This window comes from Melanotaenia boesemani, chromosome 20 (assembly GCF_017639745.1).
Source record: "Melanotaenia boesemani isolate fMelBoe1 chromosome 20, fMelBoe1.pri, whole genome shotgun sequence".
NCBI lineage: Eukaryota > Metazoa > Chordata > Actinopteri > Atheriniformes > Melanotaeniidae > Melanotaenia > Melanotaenia boesemani.
This window is the reverse complement of record NC_055701.1, coordinates 18,490,085-18,514,394: the sequence shown is the minus strand read 5'-3', so window position 1 is coordinate 18,514,394 and position 24,310 is coordinate 18,490,085. Positions and strand designations below refer to the sequence as shown.

The 24,310-nt window shown below is 38.0% G+C and overlaps 4 protein-coding genes across 6 annotated transcripts; 3 read left to right on the top strand and 1 right to left on the bottom strand.

The window, feature by feature from the left end:
- The first annotated feature begins 860 nt into the window (after window positions 1-860).
- LOC121630723 (protein FAM163A-like) lies at window positions 861-10,557 on the top strand. Of its 3 annotated transcripts, XM_041971152.1 has the most exons (6): window positions 869-1,169; window positions 1,811-1,863; window positions 5,504-5,570; window positions 7,254-7,357; window positions 8,499-8,613; window positions 8,762-10,557. In XM_041971152.1, exons 5-6 carry the CDS (start codon window positions 8,521-8,523, stop codon window positions 9,137-9,139), a joined length of 471 nt encoding a protein of 156 aa, XP_041827086.1. In that variant the 5' UTR covers window positions 869-1,169; window positions 1,811-1,863; window positions 5,504-5,570; window positions 7,254-7,357; window positions 8,499-8,520; the 3' UTR covers window positions 9,140-10,557. The 3 variants fall into 3 exon arrangements, with proteins under 3 accessions (XP_041827087.1, XP_041827086.1, XP_041827085.1); XM_041971153.1 differs by lacking the exon at window positions 5,504-5,570 and having other exon boundaries at window positions 861-941; XM_041971151.1 differs by lacking the exon at window positions 5,504-5,570.
- A 1,521-nt stretch (window positions 10,558-12,078) lies between these two features.
- On the top strand, window positions 12,079-15,935 carry LOC121630696 (rab GTPase-activating protein 1-like). The gene is made up of 8 exons (XM_041971116.1): window positions 12,079-12,582; window positions 13,386-13,466; window positions 13,554-13,664; window positions 13,890-13,994; window positions 14,094-14,177; window positions 14,295-14,366; window positions 14,482-14,739; window positions 15,694-15,935. Exons 1-8 carry the CDS (start codon window positions 12,472-12,474, stop codon window positions 15,922-15,924), a joined length of 1,053 nt encoding a protein of 350 aa, XP_041827050.1. The 5' UTR covers window positions 12,079-12,471; the 3' UTR covers window positions 15,925-15,935.
- Window positions 15,936-16,512: 577 nt separating this feature from the next.
- On the top strand, window positions 16,513-21,021 carry ebi3 (Epstein-Barr virus induced 3). The gene is made up of 6 exons (XM_041971117.1): window positions 16,513-16,639; window positions 17,576-17,690; window positions 17,782-17,878; window positions 18,894-19,011; window positions 19,133-19,296; window positions 19,854-21,021. The coding sequence occupies exons 1-6, from the start codon at window positions 16,546-16,548 to the stop codon at window positions 20,025-20,027; spliced, it is 762 nt and encodes a 253-aa protein (XP_041827051.1). The 5' UTR covers window positions 16,513-16,545; the 3' UTR covers window positions 20,028-21,021.
- On the bottom strand, window positions 20,312-22,423 carry odf3l2a (outer dense fiber of sperm tails 3-like 2a). The gene is made up of 5 exons (XM_041972620.1): window positions 22,375-22,423; window positions 21,899-22,009; window positions 21,569-21,691; window positions 21,175-21,316; window positions 20,312-20,657 (listed from the first exon to the last, which is right to left on the bottom strand). Exons 1-5 carry the CDS (start codon window positions 22,421-22,423, stop codon window positions 20,312-20,314), a joined length of 771 nt encoding a protein of 256 aa, XP_041828554.1.
- Between the last annotated feature and the right edge of the window lie 1,887 nt (window positions 22,424-24,310).

The window sequence follows — 24,310 nt, the reverse complement described above, 5'->3', positions numbered from 1 at the left end:
GTTTATGCAAGTTTTTTGCTGTCCTTTTTCTTCTGGGGCAGGATAAACTTCATCATGATCAGTTCTCACAATCTATCGCTTCAAAATTTATTTAGAAAAAGACTAATATACGATGTGAAAGCTGGTGCAAAGCTTTGATCTGTCAAAATGTCCTCCAATTTCAATGTGAATACCTTCATATAAAGACTGAGACATTTTCATCTTTATTATTTATTTTAATTTATAACTGCAACTTGTAATGTTTTGGTAATAACTGATTTGTGCGATTTGTACTTCTTTTGTGATTAACTTGATAGGCACCCCTAAAATCTGACTTGGCCCCTAGGTGCCAAGAATAGACTATTAAATTTCAACAAATATTTATTGTTAATTGATCTTTACTTCAGCAAACCTTAGATGCCCAAGTGCAAGTGATTACAGCATGCTCTATACCCCTGTTGCTCTACATCAACCCCATGTTCTTGATTTTAATACAACATTTTGCAGCATCATCTCACCAGCTGTCTAGGTGATATTTGTCTGTCCAAACTGTTTACAATGTATGAAAGATGTAAAAAACATAAAACCGCCAGATGTGACAACTGTGTAATGTTAAACAGTCAATGCAGAAGAAACACCGATCAAACCTTGATTTGACTCTAGGTTTTTCTTCATTATCATTTTGTTTGGGCATGCAAATGCAGGACCATATATATTAGCTGTTATTTCCACCTGCTAATGAACCTCAGCTCACCACCACCTCTGCATCACTCTTTCTATCATCTCAGTCAAGTGATATCACACATTGAACTGACACAGTTCTTCTCCAACACCCCCACCACCACTCCCACCCCCCAATGCCCCGCCGAGGACGCAGACATGCCGAGCAGTGACACTCAGCGTCCGTGTCGCGCACTCCACAGACAGGGAGAAAGCCCACAGGCTCCCACTGGAACCCGGCTGTAAGTGCTCCGAGGGGAGAGACGGGCTAACCGACGGCGGATAATGACGTGATAGTTCCGGTTGTAAAGCTAGTCCAGGCGGGCACCGGGCGCCTTTAATTACTGACCGGTGCACGAGAGGAAATCGCTGGAGTTGTATGTGTGTGGAGCCGTCTTGTACAAGGATGCTGGACCATCCGCAGTTCTGAAAAGAAAGGGAAGAAAGATAAGAAACCGTCTCTCAAACAGGTAGCTGAGATAGTCTTCATTCTGAAAGGGAAAAGGGTTTAATTTCCACCCAGGACCGTTTGTTCGCTCAGTTTAGTTCTAATCAGGCTTAATTAACCTGTAGCTACCAATGAAAATATTAGCTCCTCTGTCTTTGCTCTTTTGTTTTTTTATTTGTTCTTTTTTTGTTTGTTTATTTGTTGTTTTCCTCTTTCAAGGATGTCTCTTTGTCTTTCGCTCAGTTGCTTTTATATCAGGTGCAATTATGTCAGTGGGCAGAAAGATGAATGTAATCGACCTTTACATTGATCACTCTCATCCTCCTGCATCTTCCAGCACTTTGGTGTACTTTCCAGGCTGTTTGCAGTGGACAAAGAGAGGAAATCATACAGAATACTTCTTTTATAAACTTTGTGGCATCCAGAAAAACGTGTTTTATTATGCACGAGCATAACTGTTACATGACAGTCTACAGGAGAAATTTGTGAGCTAGGTATTGGATAAATGTATTTCTGATGCTGCTTAATGAAGACCGATCCAGGTGTCTGACTATCCTTTCCCACTGGGTCTTTTAGAGAAACTGTGCTCACTGCATTTGTTGGGGCCAGAGGTGTCTATTGACATCATGGTTAAAACTGATGTCACATCTTCTGCTTTCCCAGGGGGCTTTGCAACACAGCCGAGGATGCTGTCCCCCAGATGGTGACTTCTACAGGTAGGATTTGTATATTTTTATGGGTGATATCTCTTTAAAATATGATCACAATGTCTGTTGCAAATCAAAAGGGAACCAGCTCTAAGCCACAATGTTGTTTATATGATGTGTCTGATCTTTGCTCTGCCTCTCGAGGATTTGCTTTAGGCAAACTGTGGGAAAGTGCATTTATCCTTCTCCACTCCTACCTTCATTTTTCATCGCTAATGCTCTTTTTGGTTTTCAGTTTTTTAACTTGTCTTTTTTTTTTTTTTCTTTTTCTGAAGGGTGCATGATCTACACAGACTTCAACCCCTTCAGTTCTAATGTATTCAGCCAAAATGACATTAAATTGGAATAACCAGGACATTGACAAAATGTTCAAACTTGAAAAAAATGACTGAAATCCATTTAAGGGTCTGAGAATGAATACTCCATCTTTGCCCTTTTCCCAGCTTTTGCTGTCCTCTGCTATGCTGCTTCTGTCCTAGATGTGGATGCGCTCCTCTCCTCACACGCTGAGATGAGTGCTCTCAGATGTGGATGAGACCGAAAAGTCCAGATTTTACTACCTTGCTAAATTGCCCTGTGATGGAAAAATATTGTTAAAGGAACAATTCTTGAATAATTGAAGCCCCTGGGCTGTAAATTTTGCAGGAACTCACTATGATTTCCAGCAAAGTTGGCGGCCACCTCAACAAAATATTCATATCATTATTTAAGAATGGATATATCAGGGAGCCTCTCAGGTTCTGCCACCCTCTCCTGTTCTCGTACTCTCGCTGTATGTTCCGTGTCCCATCTGTCTCCAGTTGTAAAATCATTTCTCTGCATCTTCTCCTTGAAAGGAATGTATCCATCTGATACTCAGTCTTTTATCAATATCCTTTATATCATGTTGCATTTCCATTACACACATCTCTTAATCATAGCAAAAAGTGGGCAAAAAAGTAACAAATAGTCAAAGCAAGTTTATTTTTATCACACATTTCATACATAAAAGCAATTCAACATGTTTTACATAATAGAACATAAAGAGATTATGACATAACTGAAAGGGATGTAAAAAAAAAGCAACATCCCATTTTGCTTCTCTGATGGGTGGGTTGATCAGTTCAGTTAAAAAAAGAGCAATGTGGCACCTTCCTAGTGGTTTGTGCTGAGATTTTTTTTATTTGTGCTTTAGAACTAAAACATTACGGGGGAAAAAAAAATCTTTCCTCTATCATGGGAGATAATAATTTTAGTGATATGCCTTAAATTTGACCAATTTCAGCTTGTCATCCTTTATTCCAGAAGCATAAGGACCTTCTGACGTTTCTTGGCCCTTGTGTAAAGTATTTGAAAATCAGTTCAAATAAATTATATCTCAAACCTTAATTCAGCTTCAAACAACTTCTTATTATGATAACTTACCAGTCAGTCATAATGTCATGACCACTCTCCTAACATTGCACCTCTGGCCAATCAGGGCATTGGATGAAAAACCTCTGAGGGCATCCTGGATTGTTTGGTATTGGATACTTGGCATGTGGATTTTCTTTAATTTTCCTTATTTTCATTCTTTGCTGCAAAGCATGTTGAATTTTAGTCGTAATGTGGCTTCACCTCAAATAAACAGATAAGGTATCCCTTCTCACCCGACTTTCTCCTGAAGATCAAATAGCCACATTTCCCAAAATGTCAGACTATTCCTTCATTGCAGTTTTGGGGTTTCTAATTAAATTTTCATTTCAAAGCTTCTCTAATTTCCACGGCTCACTTTAGGTTTCATGTGGGAGAAGAGAGTCCTAATTTCAAAACACAAATCATCATCCTACACGAAACATCTGATGGAGGCAGTGTTTTTACCTCTTCAGTATTCAATCAGGGATCTGTTTCAAGTGTGCATGTGTGTGTTTGTGTGCACATCTCTGAGTTTTTGCGTATTTAGCTGACTGCTTGGATCATTTCATTTCCCACAGAGAAAACGAATTAAAATATGACACCTCTCCCTGCTGCCTCTCATCTCCTGCTTTTCACTCAGTCAAGAGATGACAAAACTGCTAAATATAGTCATGCAAGTGCAGTGTGAAACCTCTCCACCTCGCTAAGCATTTCTAGGAGTGTGGAGGTCGAATAAGAGGATTTTGTGGTGATAAGAACAAAGGTTTAATCATGTCGCTAATCAACACTCTTATGTGTATTTTACATCTGAAAGCGGGAGAGAAGGGGAAAAGTGGTAACATTGAAAACCATTTGCACTCATTTGTGTACTGAAGTAGGGTGACAGGACTGAAAACAATAAGATTAATATCACTTATTTAACTGCATAAACTTTGGTTTCCAAAAGATATTTGATGAGTGTTTCTGAATATCATGTCCATGAGCTTTGGCCACCATTCATGCACAAACCAAATCATGAATGCTTTATTTTAATAAGCATTTACACCACATTATATTCCAGTTGAGTTAAATTTAAACTCTTCCAGCCTCAGAGTGAACAGAGTGAAGCTGCAGAATGTTTTATTCTGTTTCACAATGTCAATTTAAACTTCCTTTTACTGACAACCAGTCTCAACAGAGACAATCAAATATTCAATTGCTTAATCTTTTTTCTTTATTTAACTGATTATTAAGTATTTAAATAGAAGATAAATGCTTGGATCTTACAATTATACAAACAGATCACTCATTTTGTACAAAAAATGGGGAGAAAAATCCAAATATAGATGATTCTCTGTAGCAGAAAAGCATTTTATTCTCACATTTTAAAAGGTCAACATTTATGATTTAGGTATTTTTTTACTTTTAAATAGCTTATATTTCAATATATTGCTCCATTTTTAGTCAGTAAACAACGTTAGTGAAATTAAAGCAGCAAGGATTAACCTGTCGAGTTTCAAGTTGTTTATGTGTCACATGCACATACAAGATGGCAGTGAAATGTCGTACATGCTTCCGAGGCTGTGCACACCCATTTAACACCAGTAGCTTCCAGACCAAACCTCAAGGCTTGCTGAGGGTTATGGGGAACATGTACAGCATTCAGGGTTTTTTTGATTGCATTCACTTTGCAGGAAGAAAAACATTTTAGAGACTAAATGTTAAGACCAGTTGTCTAAATAAATGGTGGTGGGAGTGTGGTCTTCCTTCAAAAGTTGCAAAAAAATGTTTGATTTGAACGATTTCACATGGGTATACACAAGTGCACCCAAGATTATTCAAAATCTGTTGAGTAAAGCATGAAGACAGCAAGCCATGTCTTCCCAAGAAGGTCAAATTCAATTTATTCAACTCCCAGCAACTCCTAGTATTCCTAGCAGATCTCTTTCTAGCCACGGTTAAATCTAAGGGTTGTTTTATGTCTGTTCAGATTTAAGTTTGTATGAATCAGTCAGCTCCATGGAGTCAAAACATGAGCCGCATTGAATAAGATGCTCTGACAGAATTTGATACGAGTCTTCCAACTTCTGTCATATGCTATCTTTGTCTCTCCAGTCTGCTGGAAACTCTCTGATTTGAGGCTTTACCTCGGTGCTTCCATTCTTGCATAATTCGGTTGCGTGTTAGTCAAAATCACTTATTTTTGTTTCCTAAAAGGTTCCATTGTTCTGTCTATCTTATATACGTCAGGGTAGCCCGTCATTTATGACTAATTGTCATTATCATCTTCACACAGGTCTTGGATTTAAACTGATGGACCAAGACGGGAATGATGTACAGTGTGGTTGAAAAGGGAGGATGTGGTGGAGGCAAAAAGTGGGATAAAGAGGAGGGAGCAGAAATGAGATAGAGGGGGAAGAGATGGTGAAACGGGTAGCGAGAGAGACCTCACTTCGCTTTTAACAACATTATCATGGCTGGTGTATATAATTTAGTACGATGACGTAATGGAAGATACTGCAGAGAGCGAGCTGTCAGGGAGGGAGGCTCATATGCTTATTTTAACACAAAAAAGAGTGCAGTTCATTATGTGATTGTAGAGCCAGTCTGTAGAGATTTAATTCAGTTTATGTCTAATGATAGGATCGTAAATCTTAAAGGTTTGTAAAAGATACAGCTCTCTTACCACGTAATTGACAATGAAAGTGCTACAGAGACAGATAAAAACACCTTCCCACACAGACATTATCATTTGTTTTAACCCTCTGGCTAAGATTTGCTAGTAATGTCAACAGATTAAATAAGCAAGCATTTAATTATTTACATTAGTCAATAACTTAATTGAACTACAAATGACTGCTTTAGGGGGTTTATGGCTTTTAATTTAGAAAACTATATTAATACCAGCAGCATGGAGAAAGAAAATTAAAAAAGATAATAATAATAATTAACTGGTATAATTAAATGTTTCTCTGCTGAGAAATATCAGCATGTTTTAGTTAATCAGCTTGAACAGTAGATTGAGTTTTTTTGGTGTTGTAATTACTGGGATGGCAGCACTTAAAATGAAGCATGGGTCATTCTCTCAGGGTGCATCCATGCGGGTGTACTGGTTTGTAATTTGGTGCTTATTTAATACTTAGAGGTGACTGTAAAAAGAGAGTCATTCATCAATATTCATAGTCTATAAGTCTTGTACGCAGCTTGTTTAATGCCAGCTGTAACATAATTAGAGAGTCTCTTTAAGCTTAGTGTGCATTTGCTGTGTGTATGAGAGGTAATCACTGTGTGTGTGTGTGTGTGTGTAAGTGTTGATTTCCTTTAACTTGCACCACTTTTGCTCCCATAAGACTTCACACCAATCAGAGCAATTTGTTCAAGATTATTTACCTGCAATGATATGAAAGCCAGCAGCTGTTTTAAATCCCAGCAATGCTTTTATAAAACAGTTGTGAATGCATCCGTATTCTTTCTTGATGTTATAGTAAATGCATCTGTATTTATGTGTGTAGCAAATACTGCCCGGGAGATTTCACAACTGCAATTATCCAGGCAGCTTTGATTGGGGTTTTGAATCAGTCACAGTAGAGCTAAAAAGGCAGCAGTGGTGGTACTTGTTAGATTTAGTATGCTGAAACTGTACCACACATATGCATACAACATGTAGTGCCCCATAGCTCGTTTGCACTGTAGGTGGGTGCAGGATTCAGCATGCTAATCCATTCTCAGTACTGGTGTTTCTAACCCAAGCTGTTAAAGAATTCAGCCCATCTCACAATTCCTGCTCTTAGATATTCAGAAATGGATGCTAAGTAGGCTTATATTTGTGGATACTTCTCAAATATAAAAGATATTTTTTCTTCTGTTTTTTTTCTGTTTGTCTGTAATCATTATAAGAGAGTTGAATTAAATTGTAGCTCAATTTTTAGGCTTTGCAATTACTTGATTAACATAACTAATGTAATTTTCTGGTGTAGCCCTGTATAATACAATTCTCATGCCATTCTCAACCCTTTCCTGCTGATCAAAGCCTCTTATTCTTGCAGGAGTTTCAGTGAGAGGTGGCTTTGAGAGTAATACTCCACAGGCCTGTCATGGTTTCCCTCCCTCTCTTGTTCCTCCATCTCTGCATCTCCCGCTGTCTTCTAATGTAAGTGTCCATTTCTTTCAAACAGACAGAATTAGTTTTCCTCTAAACTATAAACATGAGCATAGCTTGTCTGTGAAATGTAGACATAGGCACAGTAATTAGTGATCTAACACCAAACACTACTACTAGAAAGCAGTGCTTCTGTGTACCATTGATGGGTCACAAAAACATGCTCTGCTTTATTGTTTGTTGGCTTTTTTAATTTTAGCTAAATTTACATAATGGACTAATTTAATTTAAAAAATGTTTGCTGAAAGAAAAGAAAGTAAGAGGGAAAGTTTTTTTTTTCTCTGCCTTCATTGACAGGCGTTTCCTGCTGCTGTTATTAGAGAGACAAACAGTTTTATTAAATTTGTGCAACTACCACATTTTTCAAACCAGGAAACAACATCTATTTTTTCTTGATGTTGTCTATGACACAAGTCCATTTAAATTAATGGCTCATTGATTTGAGCAGATAAAGGAGCAGTTGACAAAGATTGTTAAAATTAAGATTAAAAATTGAAGAACAAGATTTTTTTTTTTTTTTTTAAAGGAACATGGACTCTTGCATGTCTGTGTTTCATGTAAGAAAACATTTTTTTCTTTAGACTGTACATGGAGTCATTAAACAGACAGTAAAAGCCCCAGACAGTGAGGTCACTCTCATTAAAAATGTCTTTTTTTTGTCAGTGGTAGAAGAAATGTTAACTGAAGACCAGTTTAAAACCAATTAAGAAGACAACATGGTTTACTGTTTTCCTTTTATTGTTGTTTTTTTTTTGCATTGCAATCCCAGCTGGCTATTGGCTAGCATTCCCTGTTGTACAGATATGAAAAATAAAATTATTAAAATGCAGTTAATTCAGAAATAGTTGTGTCAATGGATGGAACTATATATGTTTTTTAATGTATTTAAGGGGTTCTATATTAAAGGTCAGTCACTGACCAACCAATCAGAGTAGAGTGGGTTCATTAGGTGGCATGTCATGGGACAACACATAACTTAAAACAGAAGAATAGTAGAAGTGCTGGAGGACTGCAAAATTGTAGTATGATGATATTTTCAGGGGGGAAAAAATCATATATGTATTCTACTGTCGCTTTTCCTCTTTCTGTTAATCTCTATTTTCTTTCTCTCTGTGTATTGTCATCTCTGAAGGGTTTGATGGAGAGCTGGTCGAATGTCCGCAGGAACTATTGTCATAACCGGAGGAATTCTCGCTGGAGTGATACTGCTGTGCATCGTAGCAGTCCTCTGTTACTGTAGACTCCAGGTAACACTATGTTTACGCACATCTTTTAATTTAGTAATGTTGAGTTGATCATACAAATAAGCATCAGTCTATATGTATTCCTGTTAACAGAGCCTCATCTAATATGAAATATGACTAACTCAGCTCTCTCCCTATCAACCTCTTGCAGTATTACTGCTGTAAGAAAAATGATTCTGAGGTGGATGTGGGCTCTGTGGCGGGAGCTGATCCTCTCTCTCACTTCCCCTGCAATGCTTGCAACGCCCTCGCCATGGATGGCACATCCATCACCCCGGTCTCTCTGGATCAGCTTGAAACGACTTCTCACCACAACCACTGCCCCACCTGCTCGCCGTACCCCCTCCGCTCTAGACTCACAAACAACATGCACAATGGAGGGGAGCGCCTGGGCTTCCATACCTACTACGAAAACCCCTCTGTCTCTCTCCCTCTGTCAGTCAACCCGCAGAGTTCCTCCCCTGTGACTTATTACAACCCCACAGATGAGTTTCCTCCCCCACCACGGCCCTACAGCACCGACGTCTGACTTTTTCTCACAGCACTTAAAGACTAACACATCTTGCCCACAATCCCACAAACTTTTGGTTTAGAATTTAATTTAGGTCATTCATTATGATGCAGCAGAATAACACACACACATAACTGTACACGCTGCCTTCACGGATTATATGCAAGGAAGTGACCCATAAAGGCAGCCCACTCACAGACCCTCTGCGTGGGGAACAGTTCCAGCAGCAGTCCATAAAATCTGCATCATAGACAGCATTGGAAAAGCAGGGAAACAATACACACAACTCAACCAGAACTGTAATTTGTGCCACACACAGTTAAATCACACACATGGTATTAATGGAAATTCCCTTATATATTTAGGGTATTTGCCGTTGTTGTTGTTTTTTTCTCCATGTATTTATTGTGTAGGTCACATAACTGTTTCCCTGTAGTTAAACATTTAGGAAAAGTATTACATTTATAAAATAGATGATTGACAGATTTTTCTGCCAATACTCCAACTCCTGATATTGTAAAGCTAAATTTAAATATTGAAATGTTAAGATGCAGAAATTCTACAAGACTTTCAGGAACTGGATTATATCTGATTTGACATGCGAGATAAACACTCAAGGTGAGCTAATTCTCTAGAGGAATGCTGCAGCCTGCAAATGTCATCATGGAGTTATACCATGAAAATGGGCCTCACTGGCCAACAGATTAACAATAAATAGTATGGCATTCTTCTGACAATATATTTAGGTAAATTTGAAGTAGTTTTTTTCCAGTCCACTCACATGAGATCGTGAGCAGCCACAGAAACTCCTCTCTTTCACTTTGACTCTGACTTTTTTTCCCATACTTTTTACATGCAAATTGGGGCAACCGGTCTGATCACAGAGAGGAGTTCGTTTCAACACACACAAGTTACAAAGGACTTCCCCTTATGTCACCATTTTTGTACTTTCTGTTCTTCCCTTTTCCCCCTTCTCGTGTTACCTGGTCAAATGCAGTTGTGAACCCACCCCCACCCACCCCCCAGCTTACAGTACATGAGGGCTAACAGTTTTTCTATCAGGAGTAAATGTTTGCCAGTTATAGAAACTGGTAACAGAGCTTTATTCAGAGGTGATGCATGAAGACTGCAGGGATGTTTATTTAAGAGATTTTATGTAGTTACCTGAAAGTCAAGTTACAGTTAGCTACACAGTGTTGTGTTGCCATTGCTCTTTTCTCTAATCAAACCACTAAAAGGACATTTGTTCTCCGGTGTCTTCCCTAAGAGCTGATGGATTTGTCTTGATTACTGATTCAGATGGATGAAAAGAGTGAAACGGATTTTAAAGATGCAAGAGGAAGATCATACTATATTTTACTGATTTAAAAGTCATCCTATCTGCTACAGTACAGTAACAAGATGCAGTGATATTACACAGTATATCCCCGAATACACACACACACATATATATATATATATATATATATATATATATATATATATATATATATACATATATATATTGTTGTTTTTGTTAGGGTTGTCAGGGTTTAGGTATCATTTAGTTCCCTCATTTTCTTCCATCTTAATTAAAATGAGAAAGACATTGGACATTTTTAGAAGAACATTCACATTTTAAACATCCAGAAGTCATGCCAAATGTGAGAGTGTAAAAGTACAAGGATATTATTTCCAATTAAATTAAATTATGAAAAATATTTATTCACTATATTATTGCAACACATTGTTTCCACTGAGCTTCGTCACATCTTCTAACTTTATTTGCATCGCATACTCAGCAGTATTTGTTAAATCATTAATGTAAAAAATTGTATTTGTTAATTTAGAGATTTACTCAGCATCAGTGTTCACTGCTACATAGCTAATATATTCACTCAGCTAATATTAACTAACGAGGCTTAGCTTTCTGTTCACTGGTTTATGTGCATCACTGCTATAACCTTTTATTTTTATGCTACCATTTATTTATATATATATTTTTTAGCCTTAACTGTATTGATAGATTAGGATCTGGTACACTCTGATACAGAAAAAATACCCACAATATTTCACAAAATGTTCCCTTTTTTGAGGAGGAATAAATGTTTGTATATCTGCCTGGGATTCTCCTTTGTGTGTTTTCTTACAGTGACTCGGACAGAACATGTATTGGATGTTGAAATAGCAGTTTCTATGTTTAGAAAAGAAAAGCAGACATACAGTATGTTTGGAGTGTGGGGTGTTTAAAAAAAAGCACAAAATGGAGCACAATAAAAACTTTAGGAAAACCAAAGAGAAGTGAAAACCATGCAGTGCCATGGAAGTTTAAGGAAGTGAAGTGAAACTTAGTAAAAGACATGAAACTGATGTGTCATTTAGGATGGGAAAATTAGATGACAGATTTCACAGCTAAGGGAGAAATTAGGAGAAACTGTATCATCACATGATGCGATAATAGAAATATGTGTGGAAAAAGTGGGTATTCTTTATGGGCGGAGGTAGAGAATCCTTGTTATTCTGCCTTGTTTTGTTATTCACTGCTTTACCTGCTGGACTCGTTTGCTTCTCTGTCAGACTGCATTGCACATGACAATAAGAAAGCTGCAGTGCCAACACCCTGCAGTGAAATATCACAAATACCACATGATTTACTCCTTACATACATATGCAGTATTGAGCTGACAAGTCTGGAAGGTTAAAAGCATCTGTGTGAGTGTGAATGAAAAAAAAAAATAGAGGAAAAGTTGAAAATTAAAAAATCCCCCAAAAAAGAAATTAGCACATAAGCTCATTATCGCCACATAAATCACAATCAGGCAGCTGACGCATTCGGAATATGTTCGTCTTAAACGTGTTGGTGTGTGTGTCAGGAAAGAAGACGGGTTAGGTGATTTGAAATGTAAGCAAAATTGTGGGTGTGTTCAAAGATGTATTTCTTTCACACTCTCTCAGGACACATAAACCCTGCTGAACCTGTTGGTGTTAAAGCACCTGGGACACACACATACAACTCTGCTGTACTTCATCTGACATTGTGTGAGTGGCTTCTTGTTGTTAGGTGTCACTGTGTGTACATTGCCGAGTTATACTACTCATGTACTCACCTTTGGACTATAAGCAGTTTCCTTATTTCTGGGCAACCTGGACTTTATCCTGCTAGTTCTTGTTTACGCTCACATGCTGGACCAACCTTTTGTCACTGTTACAAACAAGGTAACTTCTCCTCTAAACTCCCTCAGGAGTGACTTTTGTGTCCACGTGTGGATTTTTCCTGGTCTCTCTAACTGGATTTGAAGGTTTAAGATTAAAACACTGTGATTACTTGTGTGCGAGCGAGAGCATTCCTTGTGGATTAATATCTAGGCAAAATGATGGAAGAGGTGTCCATGATGATGGCCTACGATGCCCATGCTATTGACCAAATGAGTGAGGAGGAGGTCTTTGCCTGTCTGGTGGCTGAAACGGGACCTACATTCACAGTAAGGCTCACTGTTGCATGGATTTATACATCTAAAACCACATTTTGGCTTAAGAACCTCACATTTTATCATCACTTGCTAACCTTATATTGTAAGAACTTGCAAAACATGAATTTGTGTAAATTAGTGTCTTTGCATTACCTCTTTTTTCACTTTACTCTACTTTATACTTACTGAATGCTTTAATTTCAGGTGAAACATTGCACTTATTGCATCACTGAAGCAGATCTTCCTTTGGTATTTTGAGCACATATTGCAGATGCCCACTTTATTGATGTTGACTTGACCAAAACTATTTTACAAAATAAAGGTGGGCCTATGAGTACCATACACTTTCTATAAATGACCATCTTCAGTGCTTGAATAATAAAAAAATCCACATTTATTCAGTTCACGCAGCCTTTCTTTTACATTCCTTGCAAGATCAAGCGCTGACTGACAATGCAGGCCCAAGCTTAATGCAAAACATTCCTCTACAAGACGGATTTTAGATTTAAAATGTAGTGAAACGAATTCTGATTATTCATTTTAGATATTAAAGATATAGTAATCCATTTCATGCTTTTTTTTCATTTTAAATCCCTTCCCTCCTTTATTTATGTGTTGTATATTACCATTTTCCAATGCTCTCAGCTTTATCTTATCTTATCTGGATCTGTTTCTGAGGCTTATTCTTGATTTGTCAAGCTTATCTTACATCCTACACATCAGCTCAGAGGAGATAGCTTTCTTCAGCTCTGTCAAATATAACAATTTTTTTCACAATAATATGTGATTCAATAAGCGCTGTCTCCTTCCCTCAGGTCCCGACAAAGAAGGCTAAACTTAGGGAGAGCCGGCTTCAAATAATGACAGATGAGGAAGACCTTTTGGACAAATACCTGGTCAGAAATTACTTATTTTCCTCTTTTCCTCAAGGGATTTCCATTCTTTAGCTACAGAACCTGATATATTTTTTTTGTGGTTTGCAGAGGGAAAACCGTCATCTTCAGCAGACCAGCCTCCGCCTGGAGCAGGAAAATGACAACCTGGCCCACAGACTGATCACCAGCAAGATCGCTCTGAGGAATGCTCTGGACAAGGTACTATTAATAACTGTGCTTCACAAAAGAGGAAGAAGCATGAATCAAATGACCAAACTATAACCATAATCAGATCTTTTTATTTCAGCTGTTCATTTATATTTCATTTCAACTGAAAAAGAAATTTAAATCTGGTACTGTGTGCTCCAGACTGGGCATATTTTAGGTATCACACAAGCAGAAAGAGAGAATTATTTTCTAAGCAAACTCACTGGATTTTTGCAGACAGAAGACAGAGTAGACGAGCTGACCAAAGACCTTCAACAGACCCGGCAACGACTGCAGGCCACAGAAGACGAGAAAAGGGGCAAAGAAGAAGAAGCTGCCATGGTAACAATAAAGACCTTTATATGAGCACCTCTCACTAATTCCAGCTGTTGTTATAAAATGGCAAATGTGTGCTAGTAAAGCAATTTCCACTTCTTACAGCTGAAGGAAGTGTTTCGGAGAGAACTGGAGAAAGCTGAGCATGAGATCAGAAGGTCATCTGGTGTCATTGTAGATTACAAACAGGTACGGTGATAAGATGGTAACAGGAATTTCTAACATAATCAGGGATATGAATACAATATTGCAATGATATGAGGATATTTGCAGATTAATTTTAAAATCAGATGCTCTTCTTTTAAGATCTGCTCTCAGCTGACTCTGCGCCTGGAGAGACAGAAGGCCAGCCATAGAGAGGAGTTAGATTCACTCAAGGTAAAATAAGATTAAAAACAGGGTTGAAATAATGATGGTATTTATGAAGTATGGTACAGCATTATCTGATCATCTCCTTCATTTTTCTGCCTCTTATGCTCTTTTCATCTTGCAGAGTGCAATGAAGGCTTGCTCCCGCTGTCAACACATCGCAGAATCAATCACTTCATGTTCCAACCCTGAAACAGAGGTGCAAACAGAAGGACTAGAGGTGCCTGAGCCATGCAGGGAAGAGAACACAGGAGGTCCCACACAAGAAGAACAGAGGAGGGAGGACCAGGAGAAGGAGTCCCGCAGGGTTCAGATCAGGGAGCTGGAACAGGAGCTGGCCCAGACCAAACTGCAAATGGTGGAGGCCAAGTGTAAGATCCAGGTGAGGCCTGAACATCAGAGCATCTGGAAATGCTGGTCAAATAAAGCAATTCATCAGTTTTCTGTCTCAAAAGTATACTTTGATTTCTATATGAACATCTTAAAAGCTAAAAGACAAACAAGGCGGAAAACTTTCTACTGTTTTACCAAATGTTGTCTGTGCAATTCTCAGCCACTTATAACAAAACTGATCTGAGGAAGTTCTGGTGGTGTCCCAAACATTTAGTTTTTCTACCAGAGAGACTCCACAAAGTGAAATAAAGATTAGAGGACATGTGACTAATTTCCTGGCAACATACTTATTTCCCCAAATCCCCTCTTTTATGTTGATGTGAAGCATTTTCATTAAGCAAAAGCATGTAAGTAGAGATGACAAGCAAGTTTGATTCATACATGTTTGTCAGCATTAGAAAGCGGAAGTGATGAAGAAACTACATTTGGGAAGAAACAGCAGAAATGCGCTGTCAATGGAGGAACAGCAAACTGAGAGGAAACTGTTCCTCACTGTCCTTTTGCAAGAAAAGATACTTCTGATCTAACACCAGGTTTAACAGCTTAAAGAACTATAATACTATATATGAGTACACATCAGTATGAATCACTTATATATAAGTCTACATGCATAAAGTAAGTTAATATGTTTCACAATTTTACTGGTGCTAAATAAAAGTACATTTGTGCACCTTATGTAGGTAAAAGGACAGCCTGGAAAGTATTTAAAATCAATGCTATTTAAAGTAAACATCATTGTTTTTCTTATTGAGTATGTAGCAAAACAATACTTTATTGAGTAGTAGTATGAAATATTTAAAACCATTATTCTTTTAAGAACAGTAACCTTGCTATAAATGTTTTTTTAAAGCAAAGGGGGAGTTCAAATACTTCAAGAAAAAAAGGACTTGTATTGCATTACAGTTAATAATTACTATTATACATGGGTGTTATCCTCCTGCAGGAGTTGGAGCATCAGAAGGGACTCCTGGCAAATGATCTCCAGGAAGCGAAGAACAGCTGGATCAGCAAGGCTTTCACCTCCCTCCGGACATCCAGTGGGGGAATTCACAGTATGAACATACCCAAAGATGGGGCTCCAGCTGTGGGTTGGAACCTCCACAGTGTCTCCCTCTCTAGATGGAGCTCCAAAAAGCTATTGTGGCCTCACAGAGACAGTCAAGAAAATCTATGAAAGACTAGAATTCAAATAAAAAACTGGACACTGTAGGAAGATCAGACCAGTGCTAAGGAGGCTGAACCCAAGTTTGAACTCTTTTGCATACATAAGTGAATTAAAAGTACAGCTGCTGCGCAAAGGGGAACGTACAGATGATGTCATGTCACAGTGTTTTGCTAGTTGTTTATCATTTTATTACAGCACCACTTATGAATTTCTTTATGTATCTGTGAAACTGATCCATGTACAATGCCAGTCCTCTAAAGAAAAACCTAAATTCTTCATTTACCAAATAAAGCAAGTAAAAACACCAACTTTTGGTAAGTGACACATGAGTGGTGAGGTAATTTCTGAAGGAGGTTTAGGTAGTTCCTCTTTCATTTCACACAGTGCTCTTTAAAGCGCTGATGAGCTGACACTCAAGCAGAGAGGAGCTTTCACGGGCTAACTTGCACTTTGTTATCACTGAACTTTGACACGTAGAATGAAATAGACCTTAACTCTGAGAAACAAGGCAAAGACTAGAGGGCCAGCAGAGAGAATCTGACCTGTACAAGTGAGGGTGCGCTGCTACATTTATTAAGTTACTTAGATAAACTTTGTGTTAAGTCCTCCTCCCAAGCACTTATAGCTGGGATGTTTGGCGGTTTGTGTTTCATTGTTGTTCTCCTCATGTGTGTCTTGGAAAGTCACACAATGGACCTTCTGAGAGCAAGGGCAACATCAGTGGGTGAGTACCAGTCTGTGTGTAAACAGCTTCCAGATGGAGGGGCATATTTTATCACATGCATGAAATCAGTAACCCTGAACCCTACCATGACGTTCATCAGTTTTGTGGGGTCTAAGTCACTGGACACTACAAGTTTAAATGACTTTGAGGATTGGATTGTGTTAGTTTCAGGCTTAAGGTTAACTTTAAGTGCCTGAGGTGAGCATCAATTCCACAAAACTGAGAATAAAAATTTGTCAAAATGAACTGAAACATATAAGTAGTTGTTTTTCTAATTTGAAAAACGTTTTAACTTGTAACACTTAAAAATTATGCTAGCAATTCAAAATATATATATTTTTTATTATGGGATAAAAACGTTTTTGGTGTAAGTTTATTTTTTTGTTGTATATTTTTATTATTACACTTTATTAATCCCAAGCTGGGAAATTTTTATTCTGCATTTAACCCATCCTAGTTGCTAAGAGCAGTGGGCTCCCAGATTCCAGCACCCGGGAAGCAGTTCGGGGTTGAGGCACATAATGGTTTTTTTACCTCAGTTGCCAGCCCTGGGACTTGAGCCCACCTCTGTAACCACTAGGCTACCAAAACCACATAATCTGTATAAAAAGAAAAACAACATTTTAACATGCAGATTATCCTGCAGGTTTTATTCCATTTAATCTTTTTTTTTTTTTTCATTTTTTTATTATTTGTAAGTTTTCATCTTTTATAAATATTTTAACTTTAATAACTTTAAATCAGTACTACATAAATATACTGAATTTAAATTAATTTTGTGATAATGCAAAGCAAAAAGGAGGCAAATTTATAGATTAATTGAACTATTCAATTAAAATAACCAAGCATGAATTTATATTTGAGCACTTTTTACTATTAAAGCAAGCAGTGTTTAAGTTAAGCTCCATAAATGATGGGCTATGATCTTCCTACCAGGTCCACCCTCCACTCCCTCAGTGCGCTGTCTGTGCTCCAGCTATCCAAATGTGACCCTTTGCGTTTGGCCTGAACCTACTCTTTCTCCTCCAACACACTACATCGCCACTTACAGGTAAATCTGTGATCTGCGTGCTGGTTACAACAACACACTGACCCCCTTTTTAGCAAATATTTTAATTTATGTCAATGTTTATATTTAATAGTGAGAGACAGAGACAGGCGAACACTAAGCATTGCCATCTCATCCCACCTGACGACTCTTCTCCTCTGACTGCACGGTCATCATCAGCCTCTGATAAGGTACTTTTGCATCAGACTTCTCCAGACGGGACGTACAGTAGATTTTGGGGTGGGGGTTTCCAGAATGCACACAAGCTGGTTTAGGCTAAAATGAAACCAAGCACAACCTGATAGTGTTGTGGTTTTTATGATTGATGAGACTAAAACAACTCATGTTGAGTGGACTGGAAAATCCCTTTCTCACTTTTTTTTTTCCTTTTTAATCTGAGAAAATTGCAACACAATTCCAAACAGCTTCGAGTTTGTCTTGTGAGTCTGAGATAAATTCTTAAAGAAAACGGTGGTCATGAATAACCGTAATAATCACATACTGGTGAAACTGGAAATTCCCCAGTAAGATGAGCATTGGCTCTGAACCCACATATCTTTCATTGCTTTTGGTGTTTGCTTGTTTCTTTTAGGCTTTGTTTTCTTATAGTTTTGTTTCTTCTTGTTGCTAGCTATTCCTCCTCAATGTTCTCAGTTCTTTTTCTGCTCTCTGGATCACTAAGCTGCCAACAGTGCTTTGTTGCTAATAATTGTATACACTACCTGCAACAACTTGGGGATATTAAACTTTTGGGTGAAATTTAGAAAAAAAAAAAAAAGAATTTCATTTTACACTGTTATTATATCATGTGCTGTATGTAGGACATAGAAGAAGAATCGTGCGGTGGTAATTTATTGAAACAAAATCTAACAACAGTGGTGTCAATATATATGTCTCAGTGATTTTACATGTGTTAGGTGTTGTCTTGGTCTGATGTCAAAGTGTGAACAGTATGATAAAGAGGACTATTTAAATGGTTGTTTTATGGTTCACATATTTATTTTGTTTGTTCGTAGTTAATCATCTTGCATGTTGTGAATTAAGTACTTAAACACTGGGCAGTTGTACGTGTGCATTCAAAGGTTTAGATAAGGTAAAATTAGGTTCCCCTGTAAAGGTTATAGTACATTTTATGTACATTCTGACATCATACAAAAGACAAATTTCCATAACTTCTTGTAAGTAGTAATATTTCCTTTATTTCAGCTCTGGCACTGCTACCTTCCCAACCTCAAACTTCTAACTGATTACGTCATCAACATCACCGCAGTTCACTCCGGTGGAAGCAGGTCTCATCTAACAAGTTTTATGTTAGAGGATATAGGTGAGAACTGAACATCTTCATAAACTAATATATTAAAATGCAGAAGTAACAAGAAAGAAGATTCACAACTTTACAGGATAAAGCAGTTTATACTAAAATTCCACTGTTGCTTTGTTTGCAGTGAAACCGGATCCACCTGTAGATGTCCGGGTTTCACCTCATAATAACAAAAACTTGTTGGTGGAATGGTCTCTTCCCTCTACGTGGACAAGCCCAGACATCTTCCCCTTAAAGTACTTCATACTGTACCAATGGGAAAACAGGGGCATCCCAAAGTCTGTCAAAGTAAGGAAATTTCTTATGCATGTACTTTAAGAAAAACAGTTGTACAAACAGTATTGTAATTTACAAACAACAAACGTAGCACCTCCACATGCAGGCTGTTGTGTGAGAAAGTTTTAAAAAATTACCTACATTTTTAAAGCAACCTTAAACGTTTCAGAAATTTCCTTCATCTGTGGAATCCTGGTGACTGCCCTGTTTAATTGGTTTGGATTCTGCTTTCATTTAAAAAATCTGAATATTATGTGGCCGAAGTTTTCCAATGTTAAAAATTAAATGGCTTATTATTAAAGCTGTAAGTAAGATTGTTTTAAAGTGTTTTTTAAAACATTACCAATGGTTAAAATCCCAAGAAACATAATTATCAGCCTTTAAAGCAGATTTTTTCCCATCATATTTAGTAAAAGAACTGCTTTCAACAGGCAAATATAGCCAAAAACGCTCTCTAGAATTGTTACATATCAGCACATAGCAACACCAACCAATGTTAATTTTTAAACCTCTGATGCTAAACTGATATATATTTTTTTCAAAGAAATATATCATATTCTCTTCCTCAGCTGGGTCCTTTTGAGAGCACCAAGATTGAACTGAAGGGGCTGATCCCAGGCAGGGAATACCTGTTCCAGGTGTGTGCTAAGGAGCTGCTGGGACTGGGCCAGTGCAGTGACTGGAGTTCACCTCTAAAATTCACAATACCACAAAAAAACACCAAAGCACCCATTTCTTCTTAAGCTAGCAGTGAAGTATATATATATATATATATATATATATATATTCATTTTTTTTTTTTATTGTAAAACAATACAAGTGAAAGTTATGAATGTTTTATTTATAAGGAATGCATGGATATTTTTTCTGCAGTGGACAATTCCCACTACTGTCTTTTTCTTTATATGTTCCTGGACTGTGTCATACTTGAGTCACTTATCCCCCCAAAACAAAAACAAAAAACCTTTAATATCATGTGAAACCCTGAATAAAAACAAGACATCTAATGTAATTCTACAACAGTCAGTCAGTCAGTCACATCCACCACAAGTGGGGTTACAAACTCAGAGTGTCTAATTCCCATACTGAAGGCTGGGGGTTTAGGAAGATGCATATGAATGATCTCCGGGCTGTATGCGCCCGGCCCTGGAACAGCAGAGGAATAACTGGGTCTCCTAGTCCGGCTCTGGATGGAGAAGGAGGGTTGGCGGCTTCGGTAGACGTCTGGGTTTGTGCTGTTGTACTTTCCCGGTCCGGGAGTCATGGCAAGATCTTCAGAGGGCGCGCCAAACATCCTCCGGCTCGAGAAAGTGTAACTGGCACTAGAGGGTTTGTGGGGAACCTGAGAGCCCAGCAGGATGGGAAGACTGTAGCTGAAAGATTTAAGACAGAAATATCCAAGTGAATTCTGTGAGAAAATCCCAGAAAGGGTCTAGTATATGTGTGAAACTACACTAAACTTCAACACAGTCACAGAAGTGGAGAAAATTTGCTTGAAAGAATCAAATCTGATGAGCTGAAAATGAAGAAAGTTTTGCAACCGGCTGGGAAAATGTTAATGAATGATTCATGAAAGCTGACAGGTTCAGTTCTTTTAATTTAAATAACCTGTAATGGGAAAGAAGAGAAAATATATATTTATTTTTTATATTCAGTCTAATTTCCAGTGGAGAAGAATATGAAAACTGTGTGTTTGTAACATATATGTTCTTCATCTTGAAATAGAATAAAATCTACTTAAAAAAACTTACATTTACATGAAGAGTCTATATCTTAAACATATCACTTTACAAACCACACAACAGAAAATAAATCTCAAGGAAATGCAGTGTTGGTCTGGACACAATTATTTTACTTCTCAAGAGTAAACCTTTAATCTCCTATCCTCACCTGTTGGGGGCTGGTACAGCATCGACTGATCGGTATCTTGTTCTGGCTCCGATCGTGTAGGATGGAGTTCTGCGGTGAGCGTTGAGAGGTGGAGCTCTCTCTGGGCTGTAGGCCCCAGGTCCTGGAGTCTGAAACTGTTCATCTGCAAACATAAACACAACCCTGTTTGGAAAGATTCACTGAAATTAAATATATAAGTCTTCAGAGAGGCACACGGCTTAAAAGCATTTTCTAATCCTTGAAATTAGAGAAAATTTTTCTTTACCTTATTACCTGCTTGTGTTTGCCCAATGTATTTCATTTACAACTTGAACCAAATTCCCGTGGTTGCTCTTATTGGACACATTACATACCTCAAATTTAAGCCACCTAAAATGCTGTTCCTATTTATCACCTTTGTTCCCAGCATGTCTTCCTCTGCCTGAAATAGAGTAGGACGGCGTCTCCATCCGGCCAAAGCGGGTAACCTTGGCACCAATGTGGTACCTTGGTCCTGGGCTGGAGTCTACAGAGACCACTACAGAAAACAAAATCCACAAACCAATTGCCTTTCATTCTCCCACAAAGCAGTCATTAGAAAGAAAAAGACTTATCTGGGGGTCTGTAAGACACTTTAATGTGGATCTGAGTGGGAGTATTAAGTGTTCATATCCTTGTAGAGCCAGAACTGGGATGGATTCAACAGCTTTCTGAGAGATTTAAAGATTTAGATCCGAAAACTCACTGGCACTGCTCATGCGGCTGTGAAAGGAGTATGCAGGGCTGCTGGGCTTGGTGAAATCATGGTTGATATATCCAACTGTAGGGGGCAGAGCGTAGCGTCCGGGGCCGGGGCCTGACAGTGAGTAGGAGGAGGAGGAGGACAGTGATGAAAATGATGAAGAGCTGAACAGATTCAGCTCTAAGCAGCAGTGCTGCACACCCACCACACTGTGGCTCAGGCTGCATTGTCTCTGATGATTTCCATATGGAGCTCTTTGACTTATTTTCTACGGTTATGCATTTTAACGTTCTTCCTCTGCTTGTTTGGGAATGAATTCTAAACAAAGTAGAAATCTCAAACAAGTATGTAGCAACGACTTTGTAATGTTCCGAGAGATTTCATAGCAAAACCACTTAAGCTCTAATATAATCCATGTGGATGCATACACACATAAACATAGACATGCACACACAGGCTTACACATCTCTCAAACTGACCTCTTTCTCTAGCAGAGATTATTGGTCGTTTCCTCACCGCCTCTTCCATACTCCACCAACCTCTTCCTTGTTCTCCGCTCTTCCTCTTTAGACCCTCTGCTTCTGAAAACACGTTCTTTTCTTGTGTGCCTCTCCTCAGGTTGAATTATTTATAACCATGAGGTAAAGAAATCCTATCTTGACCATGGCCTTGAAACGGCCAAACTTACTCCACATTTCTTCTTTTTTTTTTTTTTTCTTTTGTAGGTCCACTCAGCACCAATGCAACATAAAAATTCAAGAGTCAGAAAATAAAATTAAGTTTGTTTGGAGCCAAATCCTCCTCATCAAAAACAAAAAAAGTTTATTAAAGAACAAAGTACTGCAGATCCACACAACATGTTCATTCACTGGAAGATGCTTATCTGAATCACTCTTTAAGTACTGTATCGCTAATCATGCCAGCAGCCAATATGCATTAATAAATATGGAATAGGATGTGTCATCCTACTCCAAGGCATTAGGTTACCTCACTGATGGATACGTGGGAACTCCTCCACTCCAGTATGCATGCTGTAAGTAACAGCTATTACTTCCATGCTATTAAAAATGAAAAAACTTACACTGGTCTTCAGTTGCAGGTGGACATTTAACAACTTGAGAATTGCTGTAATGAATACAATGGACTGTTGAGCAATAAATATCAACCAGCTTGTATTAATTTACTCAATACAGTCAGATCGGTATAAGTACTTACTGTATTACAACTGCAGTTACTTGAAGCTATTTTGTCTCTAATTTGCAAGATTTGAAGAGGAATTAAATCTTTTCTAACATATTTTCTCATACATTAATGCAGTATTACATATTTTTGTTATTCTCTAACTACATTTTTTAACATAAATGATGATAGCACCACTGGTACTCCCTTGTCTAAAAAGTACTGGAATTTATTATTAATAATTAAAAAAAAAAAAAAAATCTGTAAGGTTGTTACATTCATTTTGGTCTGGTATGCTTTGAATTTTGATAAAGAAACATTTTATAAGACCCATGAAAAGTTCTCATTGTAATCTCATGGACTGGGAAATCTTTGACTCAAAAATAAATTTACACCCAGAAAATCGATTAGCTGCCAGACATCATCTGAAAAGTGTCAACCGTGGCAGAAGAGCTTTGGAGAAGGATTTACTTTTGGCTAAGATGGAGGTAAGCAAAGCCTTGAGAGCAGAGCCATAACCAAGAAAAACCTTTCACACCGGTTAAAATTTCAAGCGCCGGTGACTGAGTGGTCACAGGTGCAGTAACAAGACTCTGCTGTGTCACCAGAGGGAGATGAATTCGCTGAATGGCTGGGTGCTGGCAGGAAACACAACCAGTGTCTCAAATTTCCCCAATAAACACTCAAACATTGCAGAGAGAGGTGTTCAAAAATGTCATTCAGTAGCTTAGTTTACATGAAGAAGTATGTTTTCAATCTGATTGAAGCCATTCTGATTAGAGATTCAAATGTGTTTACATGCAGTGCTGCAAAGCATGTAATCAGAATTTAACTCTTTTGACGTAAAAAATGTGGCTATAGATGAAAAGCCATTTTGCTGTGCCAACTTTATTCCTAATTAGAAAGGAGATCAGCCTTTTCCTCCCTGACTTCAGGAATAGAAAACAACTGCATGTAGGTGGTTTGAATGTGCAGCTGAACCTTTGTTCTCAACGGACTGCTAATGTAATGGGACTAGAAGGAAATGGACCCTTGATCTAAGAAGGAACTGTTTGCTCTTTATTGCTTTGCATTTCTATTAATTAGCAGGTACTAGCAGAAACTAATGCAATTTGACTTCACGTTTGATCAAATACAGAAATGTTATGATTTTGATGCGGATGCCACTGCAGAGTCGGCACTTCCTGCTTTACATTGATGATTCTAAACAAGACTTAAAGGACCGTAACCCATATA

Coding starts and splice junctions, on each gene's coding strand:
- LOC121630696 (XM_041971116.1), top strand. CDS start 12,472: ATGATGGAAGAGGTGTCCATGATGATGGCCTACGATGCCCATGCTATT. Junction 13,995..14,093: donor AAGAAGAAGAAGCTGCCATG/GTAACAATAAAG, acceptor CACTTCTTACAG/CTGAAGGAAGTGTTTCGGAG. Junction 14,367..14,481: donor AGGAGTTAGATTCACTCAAG/GTAAAATAAGAT, acceptor TTCATCTTGCAG/AGTGCAATGAAGGCTTGCTC.
- odf3l2a (XM_041972620.1), bottom strand. CDS start 22,423: ATGGAAGAGGCGGTGAGGAAACGACCAATAATCTCTGCTAGAGAAAGA. Junction 21,317..21,568: donor AAGACATGCTGGGAACAAAG/GTGATAAATAGG, acceptor TTATGTTTGCAG/ATGAACAGTTTCAGACTCCA. Junction 20,658..21,174: donor GCTGTACCAGCCCCCAACAG/GTGAGGATAGGA, acceptor TAAATCTTTCAG/CTACAGTCTTCCCATCCTGC.
- ebi3 (XM_041971117.1), top strand. CDS start 16,546: ATGTTTGGCGGTTTGTGTTTCATTGTTGTTCTCCTCATGTGTGTCTTG. Junction 16,640..17,575: donor AGCAAGGGCAACATCAGTGG/GTGAGTACCAGT, acceptor TCTTCCTACCAG/GTCCACCCTCCACTCCCTCA. Junction 17,879..18,893: donor CATCATCAGCCTCTGATAAG/GTACTTTTGCAT, acceptor CCTTTATTTCAG/CTCTGGCACTGCTACCTTCC.
- LOC121630723 (XM_041971153.1), top strand. CDS start 8,521: ATGTCCGCAGGAACTATTGTCATAACCGGAGGAATTCTCGCTGGAGTG. Junction 8,614..8,761: donor TCTGTTACTGTAGACTCCAG/GTAACACTATGT, acceptor AACCTCTTGCAG/TATTACTGCTGTAAGAAAAA.